Source organism: Sebastes umbrosus, chromosome 12 (genome assembly GCF_015220745.1).
Source record: "Sebastes umbrosus isolate fSebUmb1 chromosome 12, fSebUmb1.pri, whole genome shotgun sequence".
NCBI lineage: Eukaryota > Metazoa > Chordata > Actinopteri > Perciformes > Sebastidae > Sebastes > Sebastes umbrosus.
The window spans coordinates 4,129,668-4,152,097 of record NC_051280.1 but is presented as its reverse complement, the minus strand read 5'-3'; the positions used below and the strand labels follow the sequence as shown (position 1 = coordinate 4,152,097).

Genomic DNA, 22,430 nt, shown 5'->3' with positions numbered 1-22,430 from the left:
CCGCCTTGACAAACCTAGTAAGGAGTACAATGCCATCATCTTTCTTTACTGTTACCAGCTAATGATAGTTTGCCTCTACTAATAACTGAGTACTGTGAGATATCAGATAGTCCAAACTCCAGTTGTGTTGCTCCGTGTTTCACATTTGAAAGCGGGAAGAGCAGGTGGGACATTTGTTTTAACCCCAACGTCTGCATGTCGCCCCACCCTCTGCTCACAGCCACCTGCTTCTGTTAAATAAGAACACATACACATGCAGTACACAATCACACACGCACGCACGCACGCACGCACGCACGCACGCACGCACGCACGCACGCACGCACGCACGCACGCACGCACGCACGCACACACACACACACACACACACACACACACACACACAAACGCACGCACACACACACACACACACACACACACACACACACACACACACACACACACACACACACAAACACACACAAACTCACACACTCAAACAAGTACCCAGTCATATGAAACTCACACACTCACACACACACCTTCCCAGCGGGGAGTCTGGTGTCATCCTTCGTTGTCACTCTGCTCTTGCTTCTCCACCCTAACTGATGGCTTCTCCCAGCACGACCGTTATGAGTGAAATAATACCAGCCGAGAGTTCAGGAGTTCACCGCTCTAATTAATAACTCTCCACGTGACCGGCTCCTCCACCGCGTCCACCGCTCAGGGTTTGAGGGCAGCGGAGCATGGCTGAATGGCGGAGGCCTTTCTCCTGCTGGGGGGATTGTACCAAAGACCCAGAGAGCGCGGTGGCGTGGAGCCTGCAGGCGTCGCTCCCGGCTCGTGGCCTTTTTTCTATCCGGGTTCATGTGTTTGGTGGAAAGGAAAAGGAGCAGGAGACTGAAGGGGGTCCCGGAGGGCATGGGTGGAATAAACTGCACCAACTGTGCCACATACAGTAGATTAATAAAGATGCCGACAGTGACAAATACCAGCAGGGGCCTCGCACATACAAATCCTGAAGAAGTATGAGGAACTCGACGGCTTCTGTTGGTATTGTTATGATAATTTTACCGTTAGTCAGGCTTGTAGCATTTCTGTGCTCCCAGGTGGGCGTTAATGGAGCCGGCAGGGACAATTTGCTTTTGTTGTCGCTGATGGATCTGTTAATATGATTGCATAAATGGATTAATAACTTGTTTTTCATAAAATAGGCTCTATTTTCATGTCGGTAATCATTTTGTTCAGATGTTGAAAGTTGTTATTAAAGCAAAAGGTGGCTGCTGCATCAAAATGCTCTCACTGAACTGAGTGAAGCACATATTCTGATGTTCCTCGTACATTTACATATATACATATATCTTCTTTTATATTCTCTTTTGAATTAATTCCTGTAATTTCTTTCATATGAAACACTTTGACATTATCTCCTTCCAGATACAACAGTGTCTCTTCTCAATTTGTCTCTTTTGTTTTTAATTTTAATTCATTAATATGGCTCTATAAAGGAAACTTGCCATGTATTCCTTTTTAAGCAATAACAGATTCAAGTCCATATTTGACTAGAAGTAAACCGTTTTAAAGAATACATTGCCATTTCTTTTAATATAATTGATAATAATAACACAACAGACATACAATGATAAAAAAACAGTTCAACAATTGTACAACACTGAGTGAAGGAGCTACATATGAGAACAAGTACAATAAGTAAAACAGTATAACATAATTTAAATAATTATAGGAATAAAGGTTAAGAGAATGTGTGCTTTCACAGGTTTTTTTTATAAACCTTAAATAGAATATATTTTTTAGACTCTAGGCTCACATATTCGGACCAGTAGCATATGACACATTGCATGATGGTTAGGACTGACTGAATTAGATTGTCAGTCCTGTAGAAATTAAGCAAAAACACAACATGATGTAGTGCAAAAGAACAGCAGATTTTACCTCTGCAACATTTTTCTGCATCCACATGAACAACTATATCTCTGCTCGTCATCACAGGACAATGATTCAGTGTTATGGTACGTGTCCACAGGGGTGTTTTTGGACGCGAGGGATCGCCTCACTTCCCAGCATTGGACGCTTGGTGGTCTGCCACTAGACACAAGGCACTATGCACCTGATTGGACAAACGCTTTCCCTCCGTGGGCTGCTGCTCCCAGCTTTCAAACCGGAACCAACATAGCGGCTCGTTTGGAAACTTTCTTTTCTTATATCATGAAAATAGTTCAACAAAATGTGTTTCTGAAAACATTTGAGCCGTGCAGTTGCTGAATCTGTCTTTATTTTGGATCGACGACGGTTAGTTTAAAAGTTTCTAGGGAGTTTCCAGAGGCGGTGAGTTGCGCTGGACGTGCCTGATTTGCAGAAAGTTGCCTAGACTTCAACTTAATGCAAATGAGGAGCGGCCAACGTGATGTCCCCTCTCTTGAATTGCGCCGCCATGCTACCAGAATGCATTGCACGGCTACTTACATAGACAATGAATCGGAAGCATGGAAATGAGGGAGGCTGTGGACAATCAGATTGACGTTTTTCTAAAGTCCCAGAATTTGAATAAAGTACAATTCTGTCACACACACATCTAGACGTGTGCTTCTTTCTTGTTGTATTTTTATTATATTTTTGAGGCATTTTATGCTTCTTTTTTAGACAGTGACAGCATTGAATTGACAGGACACGAGGCAGAGAAAACTGGCGAATGATAAGCAGCTTGACCGGGGTCATTGCGATTCACAGTCAGCACCTTAAACTCCTTAAACGCCAACAACACATCAGATCTGTGTCACATGAATCAGGATATAATAATCACATTACCATACAGTTATGTCTATTGTTTGGTCTCTGAACAGTTACACAGTGTTTTCTTTAAATGAACTCCGTGATTCTAAATGCTTTCTTGTTTCTTTCAGAGTGACCGTTTCCAGTCGGGCATCCCAGCGGACTTCTATCGCTCCAGGGCCCAGGTTTCGGCTCAGAAGTCGTCTCCCTCCAGCTTTTCCTCTCTTCCATCATTCTTGCCTCAGCAGAAGCAGAGACCTCCAGCCGACCAGCTTCTCGCCACGCAGGGCCGACGGCGAGCTCCTCCTGGGCGCCCTGAGGCAGTATCTCTCCAGGCATCTGTCCCTGCACGACGGCGGGGTGAACCCCGAGGAGCAGGAGGCCCCCTCGCCCCGCCTGAGGCCCCTCTACAGCAACGGGATAGAAAATCCTGGGCTTAAGAAAGAGACCTCAAAACCCCGGCTTCTGAAGTTGGGAAGAACTCAAGGGGCTTCAGTCAAGGACCCTCTGACGTCTGTGGATGGTACGTGTTTTAAAGTGCACCGCGATGAATTTTAACATCAGAAAATCATGAAGATGTGTATACATACAAACACATCTCTCATCTTTTAGCTGCTTAACTATCAATGCTGTTGATTCAACACTGGTATATTTTAACCACTTCCACTCCTCGATAAGCACCGGCCACCCTCGGCCGACTCAGTTTTAGAGCTAGAGTGAAGTTACTGGTATCATATGGAACTAGAAAGCTTAAGGAATCTGTTAGTACCAACCAAACAAAGCTAAATAACAATACAAAGTTAGAGGAAAAACTGGAATGGCGATTTTCAAAGGGGTCCCTTCACCTCTGACCTCAAGATACAAAGAGTCTCCCCTTTACAGACATGCCCACTTTATGATAATCACGTGCAGTTTTTGAATGCAGTACAAATGTGTTATTTGTGCCTGTTCTAAAATGGTGTGTTTGAATATTTCTGCATACTGGGGTCCCTAAACAGTCTTGGAATTACATAAATTGGGTATCACTGTAAAGCTGAGACTCTTGTGGATCCAATGAGCCCGACTGTATTCATGTGTGATGATGTTAGTCCCCATAGGAGACATTTCATTGTAGTGAGGGCATTTTTTTCATACCTCTCTGTATAAAATGACCTGTGGTGACCTCTAGGATAATCACAGCCTCATGAAACTTTACAGCCACAAACTAGAGACCTAGAGCATTCAGAGGATGGATGGATCAGACTAGAGATCTATAGCATTCAGAGGTTGGATGGATCAGACTAGAGACTAGAGAATTCAGAGGATGGATGGATCAAACTAGAGACCTAGAGCATTCAGAGGATGGATGGATCAAACTAGAGACCTAGAGCATTCAGAGGATGGATGGATCAGACTACAGACCTAGAGCATTCAGAGGATGGATGGCTTTCTTAGCTACATTGACAATAAGGGGGTTTTCTGAGCAGTTTACAGAACAGAAGTGCTCGCCATCCAATTGCCGAAAAAATGCAATTCTTGCAGAAATCTCCAATGTCAAAAGTTTTTGAAACCAAATCACATCATTTTCTATGGCGTTCTCAAGGTCTCGGTGTCTTAATGTGATATTTTGGAGGGATTATTGATCATTTTTATCAATTCTCGAGTGGTACATTTTTTTTAAATTTAGTGGTGTCAACCCAAAAACGTTCTATACACTTACACACTTCTAACATATTTTAATTAATTAATTAATTAATATTATTTTTATTTCTGATTTATGACTAGAACAACTTGACACACAGTGCTGAGCAGCATCTGAAATTAATCTTCAGGTTTCCAGCTTTCAGATGATGTACACCACTTCTATGTGACATCTACTGTCGACCTGCTATCTCCCCCTAAAGACCTCCTGTACCCCCCTAAAAAAGACTAAAATGGGTGTATGAAAAGAGGGCTGGAGTGGAAAAGGTTAAGCTGTAGTTTGTGGCCTTGTTGTACTGGATTTGATCACTGTGATATCATATAGCTATGTTGTCGGACATTTTAATTCAGGAGAAAAAGGTTGTTCATTTCATTTAAAGGTTGCTGTACAGCTGATCGAGCTTGAGAAGCTTAAGCTTTGGTCAAGTTAGGTAAATAAAACTACTAAAAAGAAACAGTAGAATTCATGTCACAAAGTCCTACCCCATTTGTGCTCGCCTGTATTTGATTGGTCAACACATTATGTTGGCCAGATGTTGTGCATCTGTGTGGGGACCCCAGCTGTACCAGAGCAGCGGTATCATTGAAATGAATAGAGGAGCTGAGTTGTTTGCACAGGGCTGCTGTCGCTCTGATCGCATCTATTTGTGGCAGGAACACCATCCTGCTCCTTCTGCATAAGGACAGTCATTTACATGATGGAAAACATAAACATACGTCACTGACACAACAATTTCACCACAAGGTTAAATAAAAATAATGTCCATTTAATAGCTCTTCTGCAGCTTTTAACCGTATCACATAAGCTTCTTCGGTAGATGTAGTTTTGCCACTAACTCACTATAAAGCTCCGTAAAGCCACAAGCTGAAGATTCAGCTCATAATTCTCTTGAGGTTCATCACTACGAGCGACACACATTGTCATTTGAGATATATTGTTATTATAAAAGTAGTGATCAAATAGCCGCTTTATGGACCTCTCATCCATGTCGAGGCTGAAAGCACCAGCAACTAAATGGACCTGGTGGTGAGATTGTTTTGTCAACCACTGTTTTCAAAGGAGAAGAAAGAACGTTCAATCCAAAGTAAACATTGTTGCTTTAAGCATTTGAACCTACGTTGGGGTTTTTTTCTGGCGAAGTCCGTCTCTGTTCTCTTACCTCTGTGTCACACCTCTGTCACACCTCTGTGTCTCCTCCAGAGAGGTTCATCGAGAACGTCGTGAAGAGTGTCGGCAGGCACCACGTGGACATGGACGGCCTGACGCCACACGACGTGAGCCAGCTGTCCAGCCTGATAGCTGACGCCCTGCAGGTGGTCGACCAGGATCGGGGACTAAACAGGGGCCCGACCCGTGCCAGACCAGGACCGAGAGACCTGGGGGGAGAGCAGAGGGAGGAGGAAGAAGAAGAAGAAGGAGAGGGGGAGGCTGCCAGGGATGAGGAAGAGGAGAAGTTGCTTGAGAATGCTCCAACACTAAAACCACAGGAGAGCACTGCTCTAGTGCCGGCAGCACTTCAAGGTAATTTTTATAGTGATTCATTTTGTGTTTTTACGCAATTAAAGTATTGAGCAAAAGCTGGAGAGCGAGTCTATAGCACATACATAATCATGTAGGTAGGATTAAACAAACTAAGGAGCTCTCAAAACAGCTCGCCGCAAAATTAAAATCGATGTGGAATAAATAAGAGTCCTGTTAAGCTCAGTGTAAACACAGACAGTTTTAATGGTTCAGTGTCCACTGAGACTAAACACGTTTACACTGCAGTTAAAAGTGCTCAACAAATAGCTTTGAAATAATAATAATATGACATAATTATAGCTTGGTTTGTGTAGAAACCTGCGTAGTATTAATGCAGATTATCTGATGTTGTTTCAAGTGTTTACTAAAGAAAAATGTGGAAAATTAAGAAAGCACAGGAGCAAATTCATATCAGTCAAATATTGAAGTAGAATTAATTTGCGATTTAAAAAAAGTCCTTGAAATGTGAAAAAGCCAGCTTTTAGTTCTTTGTGCACATTTTTACTTCTGTTTGATTGGTTACTTTTTCTCTTAAAGCATTCTTCTCAATGAGTCATACACAAAAAAATGTATGAATACATTTACTCTCTTTCTCCCAACAGAGCGTCACACGGATACAGAGGAGCTTGATATGAAGGACAAGGTAAGCATTCAACTTGTGTAAAGAAAAAAAAGAAGCCCTTAAATGTCAGAGGGAAGGCTGACGTTATAAGCAATTATGTAATAGTCAAGAAGAAAATACAGCCTGCAATTTTCAGAAGAACTTCAAATTGTGTTTGACATCAGCTACTGTACAAAAGGTGAAGTGACTATCCTGGGAACTTAGCAGGAACTCAGTATTCTTGTGAGAGACTTCACAATGCAGTTGGACAGAAAGTTAATCCAGTCTAGTTCTTAAAAAGTTTTGGGACTTTTGTACAGATCAAACTTTTTACTGCCTGTCAGTTCTGTTTTACAGTATTTTCAAAGTTACTTTGAGGAACTTTTAACTGTGAAACAGTCTCAGTTTAATACTGATGGGTCAGTGTATCTTTTGGTCATTAGATTTTCCTTTCACAAACGGATATTAAAAAACAAAAAATGTGTGGTTTATTTGATTTTCGTTTTAAAATACAAAATTAATATTGAAATACAAGGTGTTTTTCTTCATCAGGGTCAAAAAGGGATGAACTAAACTTGAAAAGACAGGTTGATTTTAATTTTCCATTTCTAAAAAAATGAAAATTAAATCAGAGACAAAAAAAAAACACCAGTTTTTTTCATCTTCTGCGACCGGAAGTTGCCATTTACAACGTAAGAGCACGTATGAGGACTGTGCTGTGACATTCCGTGTGACACTCTCTTAATGTTTCAAAAAACGACATACTGATCCATGTCCATCACCTTCAGTTACAGAGCAGCACCGTGCTTCTTTTTCTCTCATATAGCACCATCCTCATACACGCTCTTACTTTGTAAATGGCAACTTCCGGTCGCAGAAGATGAAAAAAAAAACAGGCGTTTTTTTCGTTTCTGTCTTCTAGTGATTTTATTTTTTGTTTTTAGAAATAGACAATGAAAATCAACCCATTTTTTAATTTTATTTCATCCCTTTTTGACCCTGATAAAGAAAAACATCTTGTATTTCGATATTATTTTTTTTATATTTTAAAACGAAAATCAAATAACCACTAATTTTTTTGTTTTTTAATATCCGTTTGTGAAAGGAAAATCGAATAACCAAAAAGATACCTGATGCCTCCATATGACCTACAAGACCATCAGAGAGAATGCTGGCTGTTTCTATATACTTGTCTTAATGCTTGTCATTGGTGCCACCGGGTCGGATTCCATTGAAATTAGACAAAATCATGCAGTTTCACCAGAAACTCCTTCAGCTCAGACTTCAGCGGGGCCTAAGGCAGGTCGAAAGCAGGCAGCAAAGCCGGATCTGGACTAGTCCGCGGTGGGCTGGTCAGGAGCAGAGCTTCACCTCACTGCTCCGCCGGTCCCCGCTGGGAGGCCAACACCGACACCACGCTGCTGGGCCCACTCGGGGGAAGGGAGGCACGGGAGAACCAGAACCAGGACTGAGCAGGACAGACTGTCAGACCCTGCAGCAGTAAAATGAGAGGTTTTCTAAAGGGACTCTGGTGCTCGGAAACACTACCACTTTTGTCCACAGGGACCGCCAAAATTAACACAAAGTGAAAGTTCCTCGTAGTAACTTTAAATTGTTATAATACTAATACAAGTACTACTACCAATATAGCTACTTGAATTAAAAAAATCCCCAAATGTGTCACACATTTAGAAAAATACGAGCATCAATAATTCTGAAGCAACGAGGGGTAAGGCAATAAAGTGCTTTATATAAGACATAGAAAAAGACACATTTAGAGTATAAAAGAGTCAAATAAAATAGAGGACTAAGTGGTCTAGATTATACTATAACAGATAGGAGAATAAATATTATAGTGCAGTGCAAGGCATGCTTTCAGTCTTTCCACCAGATGTTGAACCTGGCTGCAGGGATTTGCTCCCATTCAGACACAAGACACAGTACATACAGCCTGATCACACATCTGATTACATCCATCCTGGTTTCTCCAGCTACATGCAAATCAGGGTCTGCCCTCCTCCAGGCCAGAAAGTTTTATCATCTTCACAGGCTCTCACCCACACAGGTCATTCAGTGGTTGGGAGTGATCAGGGATCAGATATACACTCAATCAGCTCTGTGCACCTTGGATTTGATTGCACGTTTAGCAGTTTTTTATTTTTGCTTTAATGAGACAAAGAACAATGTTCAGTGTAACGTCATCACAAGGACAGAGGAGACAAACCATGGTTGTCAAAAAGCAGGCTGTTGGTGTAGTGTAGTGAAGTGTAGTGTAGTGTAGCGTAGGGTAGTGTAGGGTAGGGTAGGTAGGGTAGCGTAGGGTAGGGTAGCGTAGTGTAGGGTAGTGTAGTGTAGTGTAGGGTAGGGTAGCGTAGTATAGGGTAGTGTAGTGTAGTGTAGGGTAGCGTAGGGTAGGGTAGTGTAGTGTAGGGTAAGTGTAGTGTAGTGTAGTGTAGTGTAGCGTAGGGTAGCGTAGGGTAGCGTAGCGTAGGGTAGCGTAGGGTAGGGTAGGGTAGTCTAGTCTAGTCTAGTCTAGGGCAGGGCAGGGCAGTGTAGTGTAGTGTAGTGTAGCAAAGTTTAGTGTAGGGTAGAGTAGTGTAGTGAAGTGTAGTGTAGGGTAGAGTAGTGAAGTGTAATGTAGTGTAATGAAGTGTAATGTAGTGAAGTGTAGTTGTCCCATCCTAACAGGTGCAACAAGACAATGACACCCACAGGCCCATTTCCAAACCACCCCCTACACCCTGTCCCTACCCACTTCCACTCCATTCACAATCCAATATCAGTTCCGTGTGACTACCGGTACAATCATTTACTTGTAAACTGCTGAAACTGATAGACATTTAATTTATTCTACTTTATCGTCATACAGACGTCAACAACATAAAGTAAGTAGATTGTATTTAGGATCAAATATACCCTTGTCCAGTCTAGAAAACGGTAGACATGTTCATTAGACTGTAAATTGTTGTATATTGTATACACACACACACATATATATATATATATACATATATATATATATACATTTATTATTTTTTACCCCTATCAGGAGCTATAACCCCATAAGTTATTATATCTTCAACTGTGCAATACTGACTTAACAGTGCAATAATTTAGTGCAATAATTCAGCTGTGCAATAATCTGGTTTACTTTAACATTAACACTGCATTTATTTATGCAGAACATTTAAACTAATATTCTTATTAAACACTTTTCTTGCATTTTTATAAATACATGCATTTATATTATTTGCATAGGTCCTATTTTTCAGCAGTATTATAAGCACTGTTGTTATATATATTTCTTATTTATATTTTCTTATAATTTCTCTATTTTATATATACATATATATATATATATATATATATATATATATATATATTCTAGAACAGGACCCCGGGGATCAATAAAGTATTTCTGATTCTGTTATTTATTTCCTTGTCGGAGAGATGGAAGTTTTTCCCGAAGTGGCCGCTGTATTGATACCCTGCACCTTAAAGAAGGGTGTTTCACTGAGCTGTGAGTGTGACAAGAAACGAAGTGGGATAGTGGAGGGACCAGATTGGAATTGGGCCACACAGTGCAAAGAGGTCTAACCAGGCACAATAAGTGGAAACAGCTGTGGGGGTGCTGTAGGTGTTTTGAGGCATTAAAAGCTCAAAATGGACCTCAGTAGTCAGACCTTTTTTATTGGGCCTAGAATGCAGTTCATGGTCACAAACGGCTGCTTGTAACAGTCAGTATCAACTCTGGTTCTGGTTAGCTCATGCACGTCATTTCTTTGGCTTTTTCTTTCCAGCCTAAGGGTGGAAACCTCTTCACCAAACTTCTCGCCTACCTGGACAAAACTTCCTTCAACGCCTCTCCCTCAGCAAGAAATCTCGATGACGTTGCCATGGAGACACCCGGAGGCCAACAGGTGGGGCTGGAAAACGTCCAGAGTCGGACCAGCGAGGCAGGGATGACGTTGCAGAAGAAGGACGCCACCCAGTCTGTGGAGGAGGTGTCGGAGTTGCAGGGCTGGATCAAGGAAGTGGCGCCCCCTCCTGCTGCACTCGTGTACGAGGAGCCGCACAAGAAGACGATGCACGTTCCAGAACTTCAGCTGGATGTCAAGACCGGCAGGAAGAAGGCAGACGATGACGTCTTCGGCTACGTCATCACCGACACAGAGTGAGTAAGAAGCTACTGACATGCAGACATGCAGGTGGCACAGAGGCAGTATTGGTTGACATATTGATTAGAGCCCGATTGATCTTTGAGTCTGATACCGGGCCGATATTTAAACAAATTATATTTACAAGGATTCCTTAAATGATGGTAATATTAAAGCATGGTGATTATGTATACTGTAGGTATGTATGAGTGGGATATCCAGTTCCTCGAATCACACACACATTTTTGTCAATTTAAAAGATAATTTTGCAAGTCAAGGAAGTCTCAGTTTGTCGTAGTATCATTCAGTTTAGTGTGAAACCGCTCTGTGAACTACATCTCTCATCTCAAAGTGTGCAAATATCACCAAGTACGATACGTTAGTTTTCATAAAGTTGTTGTGTGTAAAATTGCTGCATTGAACAAGACATGACTTATTCATTTATTTATGGTTTATTAGATATGGACAGATACAGTATACACTCAGAGCATTTGAGTTATAGATTGTTGTTAAGATATAAACGAGAATTTAACAAAAAATAAAAAAAAATTCTAAAATGCATTACCTACCCTAGCTTTAAATGTGGCTGTATTGTCTGTCTCTAGGCGAGACATTCTTCATGATGCATCTTCTTTTGTCTTTGTTTTGAGCGATCCACAGTAACTTTGTTCTCACAGTAACGGAGGCAGGAAATGTGTTTTCTCCGTAAATTACAAATCTGTTTCTCTTCTGTTGCTATCAAGGAAAAATCTAGTTTCTCATACATCACAAAACAGGTGAACCTGCCTTATAATATATTATTACCCAGGGTGCAACAAGAGGACGCTGGCAGGCCATCTTTTGCCTCTATTCGTTCGTATTCACAACAAGGCCAGAGTCATTTTCAAACTGATTCCTCTGCTCCTCCGTTTGAGATTGAAGACCTTTAGAAATGTTTGCTGTGGTTCGTCTTCTGCATTTCCCTTTCTTTCTCTCCTACCACTTGTTATTCAGAGAAGCCGTAAATGTTACATTCTATAGTAAGGGCGTCTCTGTGATGTTGTTGTTGAGGTCTCACTCGGGCTTCAGTACGTTGAATGATTGAAAGCGGTTCATCAGCACGGAGCGCTGTCTGTTTTCCTTCAGACTTAACAAGACGTTATATTACTGAAGACTCTATCCCACAGATCATTACGGTATATATGAGCATCTTCATTTATTTATAAAGTGCTGTGGTGACGTAGTTTAAAGAGAGAAAGAGACACACCTGGCAGGTGGGAGGGGAGGTGGATGGCTCCAACAAACACAGGGCTTTCATCCAGGAGACCGCTGTTCATGTCGCGTGCGTAAAGTTACAATCGGCTGTTTGTTCATGTCCCCCGTTCACAACGTTCTGTGTCATTTTTACTGTATAAATGTAGTAGATTTCAGCCCAATGTTGTTTTTTCCTAAACCTAACTATAGTGGTTTATTGCCTGAACCAAGTGTTTTTGTTTACTTCACAACATTAAGCACGTATTTAAAAAGAGCGACGCTGAGGGGTCTGCTACTGTCAGTATATGACAAGTAGGGATGAGAACATGTTGAAAGCTTGGAGCTGTCTCGATCACTCTACAGCGCAGTGATCATTTCTGTTTGAGCAATAGTAGCCTCACATGACGGGAGGAGGATGGAACACACGGCCAGTTTGGTGCAAATAAATCATTTCAAGATGTTCCTCCTCCCGTACGAGCCTTTCTTACCCTGCATGGCGATTAATATATATTAGTGAAAGATGAGGCCCAATGTCTAACTTATTTTACATCAAACGCTGCAGTGCTTCACAGAAAGCGTCAGGGGTCATGATTAAAGTATTGGCTTAAAAAGTGCAATTCAATGAACAAAAACAGCTTCAAATAAAACATGTAGTTGAAGGTTCTGTCTGCAGTTTTCAGGGCTCATTAAGATTCTCCCAGTCTTCTATGTGTGGGCCAGACTCCATAATAACCTTTCAGCATATTGTATTTCAAGTGTTCTGAGAGAAAACTAGACTTCTGCTCCTCCTCATGGCTCTGTTTTCAGACTTTAGAAAATCGAGACTTTGACCAATCACAGGTCAGTTCATTAAGAGAGTTCCTATTGGCTGTGCTTCGGTTGTGTGACTGGAACTTGGCTTTCCTTCACCAGATTTCACAATGGTGGCAGCGTCAAAAACTTTTCGTTTTACAGCTAAACCGTGCACTACAAGATGATTCTGAAAACATTTGAGGAGAGAAATAGGCATTAACGTAACAGAATATTGATTCATATTTGATCAGCGCTGCCTAGTTTGACCGTTTGGTCGGAGTTCGCGAGTGATTGACAGCCGGCTCTCATAGACAGCAGATGGACAGCAGACATCAGATCGGCTCTGACTGCTTGTTTTCCTCCGGTCTGTGAAATCTTGCAGATGCCTTTAGGAGCATCGGAGGACACCGGAGGACACATAGAGGACATGATTTTTTTCAGGTTACCTGTTTTAGTTTTCATGTTTTATAAAAATAACTTTTTTTAATCGGATTTGCTCCAATCTCGCCTACTTCAGCTTTAACCAATTATTAACCGTTAACCGACAAGATTAGTGTGTTTCATGAAGCGGTGCTATTTTTAGTGCCTAACGAGCCGCCCAGCTGCAACAAAAGCCGATGCACAAACAGGTTAAATTCATCATTTATCACCAGTTGCAGTGTACAGTACGCACAAAACAGACAACTGAGTCCCCGGTTCATCGTGGCCGCTGCATGTCTCCACCACATCATTTAGCTGTGAGGTTGTCAGCTGTTTGTCTGCCTGGTGTACTCACTGAGCACGGCGTAACTAGCGAGAGTCCGACAGACCGTGTGTGTGTGTGTGTGTGTGTGTGTGGCGGCGTTGAGTGTGTGGGGTTATTGTTGGCGTTATAGCTGTGATTGTAGCAGTAGCAGTGTGTGTACAGTTTATTCTCGGTGAATAAATGCTACTGCTGCCGTGTCTTGCCATGCAGCCACCTGCTGATTACAGTGAAGGCGGTTAGCCCCGGCGTTAGCAACGACACCGGCTCAGACTCTCTTAAGGTGGGCTGTTAAGGTGGACCAGCTATTCTCCTTTGAGTGACAAGCAGCTCCTCTGAGTTTTGCTCAGCTTTTTATCTAACCTTTAAAGGGACTGTTTGCAAAAATCAGAAATGTCTTGTTAACAGCGACACCTGTGGCCGTTAAGTCAATGAAAGTCAGCGTCTTGTTGCTTGTGCTTGTGCTCGCTCTACATAGACATGAACGAGCATCGCTCAAAACAGTGATGCGACAAACGTCAGCTAAAAGCACAATATCACTCTATATTTGAGCTGCTTGGCAGTAATGTTAGCTGACCAGACGAAGGTCTCTCCATGAATCAATGCTGATCCTAGTGTTGGCTTTTCCTGCCTCAGCCTCCCGATCGCGGCCGGAGGGAACAGGGGAGACACTGGAGTTTTGGTCGGAGACGATAACGTTTCTGGCTGCAGAGCCCCGTCACTTCACAAGACACGGGAAACCTCTGTTGATCTGGAGGAGCTGCAGCAGTTATTTCTGCACAAACGTCCACTGTACATTCACTAGATATTCTCAGAGCTAAACTAACTCTTCTGCAGTGTGGAGTGAAAGAGCGAGAGCGAGCGCGGTGTGTGAGTGAAGGCAGGCAGGCAGAGGAGCAGAGTACAGCAGACACTCCGGCCCTGGAGACCAAAGCTACGGTCTCCTCCGCGTCCTCTGACCGCGGCCAACACTGTTTAACAGACGGGCTTCACTAGATACAACCAAGAGGTTTTGGTGCTTCCGTGTAGTTTGTGTTGGAGTCTGAGTCTGAACAGCGTAGCCACACACGAGCGCGCATGGGACACCGACCCACAATGATTTATACGTGTAAGAAATTACAAACAGCCCCTTTTAAAGTTTATTTTAATCATTTAACCGATAACGTTAATCAGTTCAAATTCATAATGTCGGTTAACGGTTAAACGGTTAATTATTAACACCCCTACACTGAATATATCATTAGTTTTCCCAATTGTGACTTCAAACCAAGAGGCAGTTCAAAAAGGCAGTTTTCTTATGTTTAAGGTTCGAAAAACTTCAGTCAGCAGAAGATATACTGTGAGAGGAACAGAGATTCTGACAGCACTCTGTACATCGAGACACATCTCCTGTAACTTTATGAATTAGAGACTGTGTCGCTCTGATGATCGGTGAATACCTGGAAGGTTTAACATGTCCTCAGCCACTTTTGCACCACAGATGTCTTCAATCTTCAGTCTGCCTGGCAAATTCCCCCCTTACTCTTTACAGGGACTCTTCAAAGTGTCTCTTGACATTTCCGTGATGTCACTGAACTTTAAGAGAACACCAACGTTGTGCTTGACTGTTCGCATTTTGTCAGATCTCTCCTCGAGAGCGTGACGTGCAGCACCAACAACAACATGGAAAAATGCACTTCAAGACTTGGCAAAGCCGTCTCTGTGATATGAAGCTTCTTCTCTACTAGAATAGTGATAATATCCACAGTTTCACCAAGCAGCAACCTCCGGTGCTGAGAAATGAAGCCAACGTGGATGTGCCAAAATCTTCAGTTCTTCAGATAGCCTCTTAAGGCTGGCTCCAAAAGTGAGTCACTCCCCAGAGACCCCCATATTAACATGGCCGACTTTACAGCAGAAAATAAACATGTTTACAGCCTAAACTAACCGATCGATGCAGTGGTAGAACAGCAACTCTTGTGTTCTCCCAGGTGAAATTACTGTTTTTGTCAATGGAGTCTGGTGGCTTTGATGAGAGCGTAGATAACAGCTTCAGTTCCCCGTCAGAAAGGGCTGTCTGACAGCGAGGTAAAGCGGTGAAAATATTCTAAATATTGTGTACATGTAAATTGATATTGATTCTTTTTGGTGGCTAAAATCTGTTTTGCTGCCGCCCCCGTCCACAGCAGTGGAAACATCGCTTCGGTTGTTTGTGGTAACTCCCGTCTATTTCTCCAAACTGGGGGCGTGCCGACCGTCATCTACTGTAGGTAATACACTGACTATGGAGAAGTACCTCATACAACACCTTCAAAAAATCTTAACTGTCCCTTTAAGTGTTAAATTAGCTAAATCATAGCTTTAAGTGAGACATGGAGGATGCAGGATATTGAGTTGTCTTCAAATTGTCCATGGAGAAGTGTATCCCCCCCCTTTGAAAAACATTGCTGCAGTGATAGAAATGTTTTTTATAAAAAGTAACAATGCAGGACTACAGTTGTAACAAGACAGATCAGATGTAAAATTCGGACATTTTGGCGTTGTGGCAGAGGTGAAGGCTGATAGCAGGAACCTCCTGGTGGCTACTCCTGTGGCTGGGGGGTAAAGAGGAGGAGGAGGAGGAGGAGGAAGATAGGATGATTCATCACAGCTGGAGGAAAACACCTGCTCCCAAACCCACACATACTGTGCATATGACCATGTAGACACACAAATTTTTAATTTTTTTTAACCCTCCAACCTACAGTATAAATGCTTTTCCCTTGTTCCCCAACTGCCAAACGCGATTCAGTTTTTAATGGATTTCACTCCCGAATTACCTTGATTGTTTAATGATCTATAATTATGTAATTTTTAAAAACATGTATCCATAATCCTTCTGGATTTGTTGCCTTCCCCTGAACATTTTGTCTCTTTTTATTAATTATTTCATTTATTTATTTTTACACTCAATGTAGTAATTAGGTCCTTACTTTTTATGGTGGTGATTTCAAATGAGTTGAATCTTATTAGTGGCTCCAGGCTTACCATTAACTACAATGTAAACTCATCCGCAGCAACATTAAACGCTCAGAGAAAGTGCTCCGGGAGTGAGTGTGGTGACGTGGTTTAAATAGCGAAAAGACACACACCGGGGCAGAGGGAGGGGAGGTGGATGGGTCCAACAAACGTGTGTCCTCTGTGTTAAGATTCACTTTCAAGTTACAATCAGCTGTTCGTTCATGTCCCGTGTTCACAACGTTCAGTTTCACTTTACAAACGCAGTAGTTTTAAGCCCAACCATGTAGTTCTTTCCTAAACCTAACTATAGGGGTTTTGTGATGCCAAGGGGCGGCGTATGTGACGAGTAGGGATGAGATCGTGTTGGTTTTCCCCCAAAAAATACCTGACACTGGCCAGAAGGCCGGTGCTCATATTCCGCGTGAATCCAGAAATCAGCGTTGATTTATTTGTCACGTCAATAACGCCTCTTCTGGAGTTATTTTAAGCCACGACCCTAAGCCTAATTTGGCAGTTTTGTAGCACTAAGTACTGTTGTTGCCTTAACCTAACCAGGTTGATCTTTTCCTAAACCTAACTAAGGCGTTCTCTTGCCTAAACCTAAGGAAGTTGTTTCCTGTGGAAAGTTTATTTTTGAAAAGACTGCGTGCGCGTAACGAGCAGAAATGGACACGTGTTGCTGGAGATTCGTAGGAAAACGCACGAAAAAGGAGAAATAATAATTTCCTAAGATATCAGACGAACCGTTGTATGAGAATACGTTGTCACATTCTTGGTAGCAATAGAGGTGTTTTTGCTGCTTAGACACTGAACAGTACAGGCTAATTTGTTTTTAGAATTTGACATTATACTAAAAATTTGCAGAATATTAAGTCATTTTGACTAAAATAAATCAAAGCTACTCCTTATAAAAAAATAAATCCTGCTGTTTTATCTGAGAAGGATCCCATCCCAATATACTGTAGCTGCAGAGCTAATGTAATATGGGCTGTGAGGTCCCTGGTGCAGCTATCAGCAGAGTGATCAGTGGTGTCAGATCTGAAGCAGCAGCTGCTCTGCTCTGTGGAGGACTGACTCATACTGTGGGCTGTTGAAGCTGCTGTCTGCTCTCCAGGCTGAGGAAGCAGAACAATCCCCGGCTGTTAGTAACTTCTACAGACACAATCCAGTTTTCTTAACATTGGTTCACCCAGAGTTGGCCATAGTATCTTATTTGTCTTTATCTTTTGCATTTCTGCGAAGTATCACATTAGAAAAGCTGGGTGGAAACGGAAAAATTCGATAAAACTTACTCAATTGCGCAAAAATGTTTCCATGCTCGCTTGAGGTGGTTTTTGTCTTTGTTGAAAAAGAGTTGATGCGCTAAATGGATTATGGGAACGCCTTTGCCGAATAAGTTCTTACCTATAGCGAACATTTAACTCACATGACTGATCAGATGTTTCTGCTGTCGACGTCTTCTCGGATATATATTTATATTGTCTTTGTCTCCGGACAGCATGAAACATGGCCAACACTATAGCTGACATGAGAGGAGATTCCTGAAGACCTCTCTGTATTTACCTCCGCCAAAGGCCAAAGGCCTAGGAAGGTTATGTTTTCACCAGCGTTGGTTTGTTGGTTTGTTGGTTTATTGGTTGATATGTCTGTTAGCAGGATTACTCCAAAAGTCCGATATGGATTTGAATGAGATTTTTTGGAGGGGTGTGGTGTGGCACAATGAACCAATCAACAATCCATTAGATTTTGGTGGCGATCTGGATCATGGTCCGGATTCAGGAATCTTTTTAAGCATTACTATCAGCCAGAACTTTAAGACCTCTGGGTATAACACATGCGCAGTGTAACCGATGACGCGTTGATGACGCATGACCTCTTTCCTTCAGAGAGAGGGACAGAGAGATTAACATGAACACAAATACACATGGATGATGGCGCAAGCTGAATGGAGAGGGGGGGTAATCGTACTCGGACACCTTGGCGGAGGTCTGCGCTCTCCGAGTGCCATTCCAGTTCTCTCTTGTTTAGTTTCTGGTTCGCAAACCTCTTCTTTTTCTACTCTGTCTTACTGGCGGATTATGGCGGCAACCCCGGGTTCTGAAAAGTGAAGCCAACGCTGAAGTGCCTTAAACTTGCAATCTTTCTAACAGCCAGCAGGGGGCGACTCCTCTGGTTGCAAAAAGAAGTCTGATTGTATAGAAGTCTATGAGAAAATGAGCCTACTTCTCACTTGACATATGACCTCACTAAACATTGTAAACATGAGTTTATGTTCTCAATCTTTAGTTTCAAGTCTTCTTCAATACAGCATGATGTTCATTTAGTAAATTATGGTCCCATTTAGAGTCAAATAGACCATAAAGCAGGGGATGCTTTAGGGCATTATCCGGTCTGGGAGTTGTCCGTGTTTTCGTCTTACAGCTTTAACCCTTCCACAGTGTGTTTTCAGATCATGAAAGTTAATTGTAACATTTTGGTCGCCTAAAAATGTCTTATGTCTCACATATTCAGCGTTCGGTTGTACTTAGCTCCACCCTCTCGTGTCACCTCTGGTTGCAAAAAAAAAACAAGATGGCGACGGCCAAAAAAAGGTATTTAGGGGGCGCTTGTTAGTGTTAAAAGTCTACTTGACTTCTTGGGAAACTTCTTTGTTGTTCAACTTAACTATGATGCGATTAATACAGGTGTATTTCCGTGTTCAGTGTAAACAAAGCACAAAGGTATCGCCAATTCAACTGGGACTGATTTCTTTAGGATATGAGGACGTGACAAGGATAAAGGTTAGAACTCAACTTAATTGAATGTCAGGGGGAAATGAGGAAGTAAACAACTGCTAACTCCCATAATTAAATACATTTCAAAGTGAGTGATTTTCACAACTTGCAGAAAATCTCCCTCCTCTGTACCTTCCATCCTTCAGCGTCACCAGAATCATCCGAAGATGACGCCTGGTGTTGAGGGAGATAGCGTGCACCCTGCAGGTGTCTGGAGGCGTCTCCTTTTGCTGCATTTGAATTCAGCAGAGGGAGCTGAGGGGAGGTCAGACGAGTCCACAGCAGATAGGAAGCAATTAGCTTGGAGTTCGGATATTGAGCTTTAAACGTGGTCTCCCGACACGCACGCACGCACGCACGCACGCACGCACGCACGCACGCACGCACGCACGCACGCACGCACGCACGCACACACACACACACACACACACACACACACACACACACACACACACATATACACACACACACACCCTCCCCATCCTGGCCCTTTGCTTGCATTGAGGCTGATTTAATTGACTACTTAATTTGTTATTCCTCCATTACTCTGCTATTTTTAGGTGAAATGTTAGCAAGTTTTTCTTTCTAAATGTAGCTGCTATGTGAGCATCAACCGTAAAATGTACTGAAGTATCCAAAGTAAAAAGTCCTGACGTTAAAGAAGGGATTTTAGTCGTGCAACCACCTCGCATTATAGTTTTGTTTCAAGTTATTTATTGTCATGCACAACAATTCCAGAAAAGCAGTCATTGGCAATGCTAATCTTGGAACTCAGACTCCCTTCAACAATGCTCATTAAATAAGAATCAAAAAAGTAGGTAAAAAACAAAATGAGAATCTAAGATATAAAACAGTGCAGAAGTTAAAAAATATAATATACAATGAAATGATATCAATTTGTATGAATTTGATAGTGATTACAAATAAATAATGTGAGTGTAAACAGGAACCCCTCCCTCCCGCCCCTTTGCGGAGTTTCTTGCTCCGTTGCTCTGAGCGTCCAATGATAATACTTTGTGTTTTGGCTCTGACCTTTTCACTCCCTGTCAGCACACACTTTAAAGCTTAAAATGAGGGAGCAGGGAGTGATGATGATAAGCTCTCCATCTACAACTTTCCTCACCTCTTTAGCATTCACCTCGCCCACCAAAAGGCACCTCTCTGACCTCACCTGGTCTGTTTCTCTCTTTTTGGACTTTTTTCTTGTCTTCTGTCTCAGTTCAGGTCAGAGATATTCAGTATCTGCTCAGATGTATCTTAATGGTGGTAATCCACTGCCCATCTAATGAGTTTCCCATGTCAAACTCTCAATATGTTGTTCAATTACTTCCTCTGTTTTCTCAGTTGTGTTTCCTCAAGATCCCCCACCTGTGATGAGAAATGAAGGCAGAACTGGATTCTAGAGAGAAATAGTTTGAATATGTTTTTTGGCACAAAGTTAAGGTTTTGATTTTGCTAAATTTGGAAGTGACAAACTCTAAAACCTTGTGTGAGAACCTGTGTTCTCACACATTTGAATTTCAAAGGATTTCATTTGGCCTCATTAGTGTTTACCTGACGTCGCCACATAACGCAAGAACAGATTCTGAATTTTTAGCTGCACAAATAGAAGAAAAACAACGTTGCCTAATCATTTCAGCAAGCCGCAAGAACTTTTCATCACATCAACGACCCTCTGTTTACATATATTGACAGATAAAAACACCATGTTCTCAGAAAAATACTCTATCCACTCCATCTACCAGATGCTTTTGGTAGCACTTATATTGTACTAAATTAAATAAAAAAGTGAGTTGGCATATTTCCCAGGAAATACCATGAATTCTGTTTTACTACTTTGGGATGAGTTTAATTTAATTTCTATTCTTTCTTGCTGTCTCTACCTTCTTCCCTTCCTTTCCCCAACCTCCTCACCCCATCTCTTCCCTCTGTCCTCCTCTTGCCTCCTCTTCATCGTCATCAGTGGGCTCCAGACGGACGAAGGCCTCCACCTGATGGAGATCCTGGCTCGCAGGGCTAAAATCCAGATGACCGACTTCGCCGAGCTCTCGTACGTATTTCTGCTTTTTTTTAATCTCTCAGTCGCACTCCGGCTCCCTCCTCCCTGCTGTGTTAATGCTGTGTGTTCTCATCGAGTGAGCCGTATGGACCGAAAGACTCCATCTAACCTAAAGCTGCTATTTATTCTCAAGGTTTAAACCACTCATCTGTCCAACTGTGTGGCGGATTATCAAAACAAAAAACACAAACCTGCTCATTTATTGTGTTTGCTGGCGCTCTAAATAATAATCTGTTGCTGTTGAGAATCGGTTCGCACCTGTTCTGGTTAAAAATGCCAGTAAATCAAGTCTGTTCAAACAGAGCCAGCATGCTGGAAGTGACACATTTCACACCATTCATGTATTTTCACAAGCATTAAACCCGGCAGTGTCATACTTCTGGCTGGAGCATTTGCAATGACTGATTCAAATAAACGGCACATTTTCACACAATTATCTATAATATAATAATCTGGCTGCATAAGTACAACACATTCTCACTCCCGACTCGTCAAATACCGCCGACTCGGCAACGCCCCTCGGCATTGGAAACCAACGCACGTAGGCATCCATAAGCGACAGTATGTGATGAACCAGGCTTTCAACTTAACCCACCCATGGCGTTATTCAGTGGTCGGAGCAAGTGATGTAGTTTTAATAGCGTGAGAGTCCGTTCAGGGCGGGAGGGGTGGTGGATGGGTCAAACAAACACAGGACTCTCAACCTGGAGACCGCTGTTCGTGTCCTTTGTGAAACTAAAAGTAACTTTGACTTATTTTATCACGTGAGTCTTTAGTCACGTGAAGTTAATGTCAACCACAACCGTTTCCTAACCCTGCCTAAGTGATTGTGTTGCCGAAACCTAACTTCCTGTGAAAACGGAAGTTTATTTTGAAAGGACACTATGCATGTAACGAGCGTATATTGACACACCGTCCCCGGTCCATCCAAAAGTAACGCAAGAGGGGTACATCGTGCGTCAATCTCCGATGACGAGGGGCGCTGACCAAGCGGCAGTATTTGACGAGTTGGGAGTGAGAACGTGTTGAAGACGCAGTAAAATGTGATGTAGCACTTTTTATTGGCGTGATGATGTTGATCATAATGGACGGTAGTTATTTAGCTTAAATGGAATTTTCCCT

General features: G+C 42.3%; 1 protein-coding gene across 1 annotated transcript in view; it reads left to right on the top strand.

Moving 5' to 3' along the window:
* The window catches only part of LOC119499358 (receptor-type tyrosine-protein phosphatase N2-like), a 277,893-nt gene that overhangs the window by 66,908 nt on the left and 188,555 nt on the right, over positions 1 to 22,430 (top strand). Inside the window, 6 exon segments of the mRNA XM_037788647.1 lie at positions 2,901 to 3,065; positions 3,067 to 3,292; positions 5,651 to 5,971; positions 6,574 to 6,614; positions 10,373 to 10,746; positions 21,213 to 21,299. Coding sequence (XP_037644575.1) covers positions 2,901 to 3,065; positions 3,067 to 3,292; positions 5,651 to 5,971; positions 6,574 to 6,614; positions 10,373 to 10,746; positions 21,213 to 21,299 — 1,214 coding nt within the window.